General features: G+C 33.5%; 1 protein-coding gene across 1 annotated transcript; it reads right to left on the bottom strand.

The window, feature by feature from the left end:
• Positions 1 to 1,366: 1,366 nt before the first annotated feature.
• On the bottom strand, positions 1,367 to 6,053 carry LOC126686692 (sugar transporter ERD6-like 6). Its single transcript, XM_050380882.2, has 18 exons — positions 5,582 to 6,053; positions 5,169 to 5,231; positions 4,943 to 5,032; positions 4,796 to 4,855; positions 4,621 to 4,686; positions 4,469 to 4,534; positions 4,277 to 4,352; positions 3,777 to 3,841; positions 3,593 to 3,685; positions 3,414 to 3,494; positions 3,211 to 3,295; positions 2,713 to 2,759; positions 2,554 to 2,616; positions 2,408 to 2,467; positions 2,234 to 2,299; positions 2,062 to 2,121; positions 1,720 to 1,834; positions 1,367 to 1,611 (listed from the first exon to the last, which is right to left on the bottom strand). The coding sequence occupies exons 1-18, from the start codon at positions 5,774 to 5,776 to the stop codon at positions 1,499 to 1,501; spliced, it is 1,464 nt and encodes a 487-aa protein (XP_050236839.1). The 5' UTR covers positions 5,777 to 6,053; the 3' UTR covers positions 1,367 to 1,498.
• Between the last annotated feature and the right edge of the window lie 1,004 nt (positions 6,054 to 7,057).

Here is a 7,057-nt window from a genome sequence, read left to right on the forward strand (position 1 = left end):
AAAAGATAAAAAATAAGAAATGTGTGTGGCAAGTTGGCAACAAAATCTGCAATGCTTGTAAATCAAGATGAAATCGTCATAACTTCACAAATTTCAACAATGTTGTCCTTGAATGTTAATTTAGAACAAACTGACATTTGCTTTTGCCGTCACTAATTTGAAATTTAGGCATAAAAATGCAATACTTAGTTCGAAAAAAGAATGGATTGGAAAGCCATTATTGTTTACCTCAAGTTGTTTGGTTAAATAAGAGTTACATTTGCAAGTAGGGTCAACAGCTTTTAGATAATTTCCAAACATCAACAGCTACTGTAGTAATACTTGCAAGAAGAATATTAGATGCAGCTTCAATACAAGAGTTTGGTTTTGTCAATCTCCATCTAGCTTGTTTGATCGTGCACTAATGATTGGTAATGAAAATAAAATTATCAGCTTATTTGATAGTAGTAAACTTCAGACTGGCTGTCATGATTAACATGAAGGATTGAACTGTTTATTGACTTTTAATAATAATAAAAAAATGGAAGATCTGTGAATAATTAATGTTGCATTGCATTCATCTTTAAACGTTTTGTTAGGTAACTGACTGGTATTCCTATTAGCCAATTAGTACTCAAAAGTAACTCTCTTTTTTAAATTACGATCTGTTGAGTCAACAATTTGAACGCCAACTCTCCAATACAAAAAAATCAAGTTTTATAAACTGATCATCTTAGGAAGGTCTTTGGGATGAGTTAATAACCCTCTCGACAAGTTGATTTATCTAAATACTAATAATTTCAAACATCTTATCTCACACTCTTTGGCAGTCTCTTACCAACATGGTCGCGGACTAAAAAAAACAAATAAAATCTTGTTACGAATATAAGCATTGCTTAAATTGTGCCTGATTGTAAGATCGTGAAGGGCTCAGACAATTTGTCTAATAATTATCAAATCGACGCCGTGAATCCAGTGACTTAACTAGCAGTTAGGGTTTAACTTTCATCCAACTTTAATTTCACTATAAATTCTACTTCTCAAAGTTTCTTAAAAAAATTGAAGACGTTCAAAAATTTCTGATGACGGCCCAGCCTACCCCAAGCTTTAAGGTGGTTCCACCTCTACGTGGACCTATGACTTTAGTGTGTAAAAGCCAGGTCATACATGGCTGTAAGGTATAGCTACCAGTCATCATCGAGCGGTGGCAGTTTTCTTCCCCTTGGGTTTTGATTTATAGTTGGATGTTCCTAATTTATTTTTCAAAAAATCTGGTTCAATGGACAGTATAGCAAAATGAATGATCCACGAAGGATATAGAGAAAATTTCTATACGTTAACCATGAATGAACATGGCGAATCCGCAACAATATCTGAGAAATCTATATTACTGGCAGAAAATATATGCTTCTTTTAATTCTGAGAACAATCTTATATGCTTTGTTCTTGATTACGTTTTAGTTACAAAAATGAATTTCTTGAATACAGAAATAAACAAAAAAAGGAAGAACTGCAAACCTCATCTGAAGGAACTCTGAATTTCCTCTAAAGTTCTCCCTTTTGTTTCGGGAACCCAAATAATCGAAAATACAAGAGCCAACACACATAAGACCATGTAAATGGCAAACGTTCCTGTTCAAAGCGGAAGAACTCCGGTTACCATACGGTAAAACAATTACATTAAGATGCATTGTTCTGTAGATAAAACTTTTCATTCACACACAAAGTAGAAGGCCAAACCTGCACTACTCCAAGTCAAAAGCAAATTTGCAGTCATTGTAACCACAAAGGAGCAAAACCAATTGGCAAGTGTTGCTACACTTCCAGCTAGCCCCTTTATATTTACTGGTAGAATCTGCATTCACACAATTTAGTTAAACTCAACATCTTAGGTATCTAGAGCTATAAATTTTATGGTTTGGTTACTAAAATGAAAAAGAATCTTAGGGACATAATCATTTTTAGATAACATTATTTAAATTAAAACATTTTAAGTAACCGAACCGAGCCAGAAATATAAATTTTTGGTTCTATTTGGGGGGTATTACTATTACTGAATAATGGGTGGTAAAATAATAATACCTCAGACATTATAACCCATGGAATGGGTCCCATTCCCAAAGAAAACGCTACCACCATCCCCTGCAAATGAAATCGGAATTATGCAGCAGTGTAAAAAAAAAAAAATTCACAACACAAATTTTTTTTGTAATAAAAAAATCACACAAATAATGCACTGGAAATAAAAACATACCACAACTCCAACAACTGATAAGATCCCCATAATGCTATGTAAACCAGACTGGTCCGACACAAGATCCTGGTCAATCACATGAAGTTGAAAAAATTGAGTAACCAGCAAAAAAAAAATTACCCGAGTCTCATAACCACCACATATTATTTGTTTGCAGATTCGCCATGTAGTTACCTGTATAAAGAATGATACTGCAACAAGTAGGAGACTAAGAGCCATTCCAGCAGAGGAAATCTGAGAAAGGATCAAAGAACAGATTAATCTTTTCTTCCTCCAAGTCCAAAATTATCAACTTACAAGATGAAACTGTATTAACTCACAATAAGTAGAAGTTTGCGGCCTGCTTTATCAATAATTGATGTTGTTACACCAGTAGCAATAACCTGAAAAACATATGTTTTATATTGAGAAAATTTCTCGAGACAGGTGACAGTTTACATTTCTATGAGAACATCTTGCAACAAATGCTATAGTTATACCTGAATGGCACCAAGGCCAAATGTAGCTACGTTACTATTTTTAACCCCTGCTCAGAAAATAAGGCAGCTGATTAGAAACATTATGCTTGACCAAAATGCAAAGTAAAATACACATACCACGAAAATCAGTGCACACGGCAAGCATGGGGGTGTTAAATATCAAATACAAGTAGTACAGAAATATGCAGGGCTATTGCAAATTAGAAAAATGACAGCAATTTGGAAATAATTCATCATGCACATGATCATTAATGCAATTTTCTGGAACAACCATGAATCTTTAAAGTTCTGAAAACATAGAAAGAGAGTTCTACTTTTTTCCTAACCTTGCCTATTTCTAAGGAGAAAAGAAACGAAATAAGAAATGAAGTTACATTACCACTCCACAGGCTTACAATTGACGTTAAAAAAAATTAAACATTTGCTTATCAATAAAATTCCAATGCAACCTGAGAAAAATAATCAACCAGAAAGTAAGAACTAGCCTATTGTGTTTACCTGCAGTTTCAAAAATTGTACTGGAATAGAATAGAACTCCATTAGCACCACTAAGTTGTTGCAGGATAAGTAATCCAATGCAAATCTGCAGGTTCCAGACAAATTAGAAACACTTGGTTTTGATATTTTTACCATATTGGATCAAATACTGATAAAAAAATGAAGTCCTGTTGAAAGAAACACTTGTAGGTCAGATTTATTACCATTAGAGGGAGCCAATATCTTCTCCGTTTGAGTTCTGCAAATTGAATTGTAGTTCTTCTGCTCGTTGAAGCTAATGCTCTCTGCAGAATGCAAAGTTGCATGGAACATCAGAAATGACTACGAAAAGTCATGAAGAAAAATGCAGAATATTTCTGTGCAGTAAGAAAGAGAATTTTACCTTAATTTCATTCACTTCAAGTGAAATATCAGTGTCAAACCCCCGCAGAACTTGCAGAGAAGCTTCAAAATCTTCAGTCATACCCATTTTTGCCTAAATTTTGGTTTTGAGGATGAGAGAGATCAGCAACAAACTGCATCTATATATCTAAGAACAAGAGAAAGCATACTTTTTTTAAGCTTACCAGCCATCTAGGAGATTCTGGAATGAAAAACAGTCCAGGTATCAAAATGGTACATGGCAAGATTCCTGCAAAAGAGTTTGGCAAGTTCTAGCATCTAAAAATCTTGTAATTATCCATACTGACATTGTCGAATTATATTCAAAATTAAAATACAAATTATTAACTTCTTACTTCTTTTCCTTTACATAAATGAAAAGCAAAGTGAAGTTAAAATTTTCAGATTTTCCCCAGTGCTAAAAAATTTGAACTGAATTAATACCAATGCATACATATTTATAGGCACACAGATGCCTGCTTGTGTTCTCAATATGTATAAAAAAATACACCAAACATGTGGAACTGTTTTTACACTTGAGTGCTTTAGTGAAGAGCTGAAAGAAGTGTGATGCTATCTGCCTTACTGATTTAAAGACAATGAGCATCTCACATCTCATCAAATTTTGAGCTGTATAGTCTTTTGGAAGTGACAGAATATCAGAAGAAAATATATGTAGGATTACCTAAAACTGCAAGTGCTCGCCATTGAACAAAAAGCCCAAGAAGATATGCCAGCATGATTCCAATTGTGACGGAGAGCTGCATAACCAAAAATAAATACTCAACTTGGGAAGTTACAAATTTCTGATGCCAAATGTCTAGAATAAAACATTACAAGTTCATCAGAAAAATAAATTAACAAAAATACAACCAACCTGATTCACTGAACCCAAAGCTCCTCTTAAATTTTGAGGTGCAATCTCTGCTATATAAACAGGAACCTAAAAAAAGAAACAAGATTGATATTATTGGTACTACTCTAGCACACGTTTCAAACTAGAATGCCAAAAACAAACCTCAAAATTACCGTGTACGAGATAATTCCCACACCAAAACCTTCCAATAACCTTCCCATGTATAGAAAAGAAGTATCCTACGCAAAAAAAATTATAAAAATATAACAACAAAGCCTTAGATATAAACTTATAACCATATGTCAGCATTCCACAAAAAAGCATTAAAATTCCATTATTAAAACTCACTCTGGCAAAAGATATAGCAAGCCACCCGAGAATATTAGGGATAGCCGCAATCATTATAGACTGCAATTTAAACAGAAAATGATAAGAACTTATTATTTGCATAAAAGAAAATAAAAAAGAAGCAACAAAAGTAATGCTTATAAGTACCCCTTTCCTTCCGATATACTCAGCCATCTGACCGCTGGCTATAGCACCCACCATAGCACCCACATTTGATAGCGAACCAAATAAAGAATACTGATGAAAGCATTAGCTTATTTTAGTCATTAAGAGGAATCAAAACAAACTCAAAATGAACCTTTTGTAGTCACCAAAAATAGGCCTCAAAACAAACTCGAAACTAGCAGCACAATTGTACAGAAGCTAAGCATACCTCTGAAACGCTAAGTTTAAGATCCTCGATGATTGCAGTTTGAGTTGGAGATGAATAACCAGACTGCCAAAACACACACGCAAAATCAATGACTACAATGGAAACCAAAAGGGCGGAATAGGACGAATTTGGCATGATTTCAATATATTTAACCGTAATTTTACTGAAGTCTCAATAACTGAATTCTAGCAACTAACATTAAACATGAGAATTTACTGAATTCTTAACTAATCCGATTAGTCTAAAAGAAAATCCACAGAATACAAATAACAGAGAATTCAAGCAAACTGAGACGCTATCTTATGGAGCTTGAGCTTATGCTTTATAAGAGTTATTTAAATGTTTTTAGTTATCAAAACAACAAGATTAGAACAAAAAACGGTAAAGATTGAGATACAATTAGGATTGCTTACAGTGAAACCGAATTGAATAGGACCTAAAGCAACGATCAAAACGCAGGCAACAACAGAGATTGAACTATCACGAATAACCTGAGAAGAGCCCATCATACTAGATTGCCTAGACCCCATCCTATACCAACTCCCGGTGTGTAGAAACGGTTTCCGCAGGTCACCCCTCGCATCTTCACTGTCGTCCCGGAAACTCATCCTCGCTCAATAAATTATCTCCCTCGTTTTTCTAAAAAAAAAAAACAGTGCAATCCAAGTGTTTGATAAAATATCTGAGAGAGAATAATAATAAATGTAGGAATACGGAGTGAGTGAGTGAGCAAATGATAGGAGTAGCTCTGTATGTATGATTTTGTTTTGTTTTGGTGCCAAATAATTGGCGAGCTGTAAATTTGGAGCGGAGAATGTTTCAGCCAACCGTGGCGCGTACTCGCGACCGATGGTAAATATACAAACCAGTGGCTGCATACTTTTCTGAAGAACCAAAACTGAGAGTTTAACACGTTATGAAAATCAGAAAGGGACAGAAGCTGGGCTGGCAATGTGTAACGTCACTTACGTCACAAATGTTACAATTGAAAAAATTCCTACCTATTTTATTTTAATTTGAGTATCTAAAATACTTTGATATATTTTATCCTACACCTTATGCTTGAATAAGGTTAATAATATGCATGCAAGATTTAGTTGAGTGGTCTAAATTTCAGCCGTCTGATTATTATGGTCGCGATTCAAACTCCAACTACACTCTTTCCAATAAATTGAGTGGTTGTGAGTAGAGAGTAGTGCGTCTTTGTCACCAAGAAAAGAAAAAAATACTCTCTTAATATCTTAAAATTTATAATACTATATTATTAATACTATTTAATCAAATAATAAAATATAAATAATTTATTTACGAATAATATAAAGAACATAGGTATAAAAATCAGATATTGATTAAAAAAACAGATTGTACACTTAATTATAGTATTTCAATTAATATGATTCAGCAGATAGCCACAAGTCAGAGCCAGTAAACTTTTAAATATTTGATAATTCATAGTGAATATATATTAATTAATTGATTAAAAATTGTTAGTTGTAATTAATATAGAATAGATCTATCTCTGATAAAAAAAAAGAGTGAAAGATATGCTATTTTTAAATTATTACTATTTTATACTATTATACTGAATAAAAATAAAAATAAAAACAATTAAAACTAAACACGATCATTATTATTTGGCAATGGATTTCGGAGGCAGGTGTGTAAAGATAAGATGGAGCTTATGTGTGGGTCTGTGAGAGGTTGATTAAGGCTGCTGATTTTGTTTTAAAGACAGAGACAACGTAGGCCTATTTGATTTTCTGATGAAAACAGTAAAACCTGGCCCACGAAAGTATAGGAAAATAGCCGTAGACTGCCCTTGCCTATTTTCGTTTTTAGGCCCACGAAGAGGAAAACGGTTAAGTTCTCAAAATATACAAAAAAAACAA

The sequence above is a fragment of the Mercurialis annua genome, linkage group LG1-X (assembly GCF_937616625.2).
Source record: "Mercurialis annua linkage group LG1-X, ddMerAnnu1.2, whole genome shotgun sequence".
In the NCBI taxonomy this organism is placed as follows: Eukaryota; Viridiplantae; Streptophyta; class Magnoliopsida; order Malpighiales; family Euphorbiaceae; genus Mercurialis; species Mercurialis annua.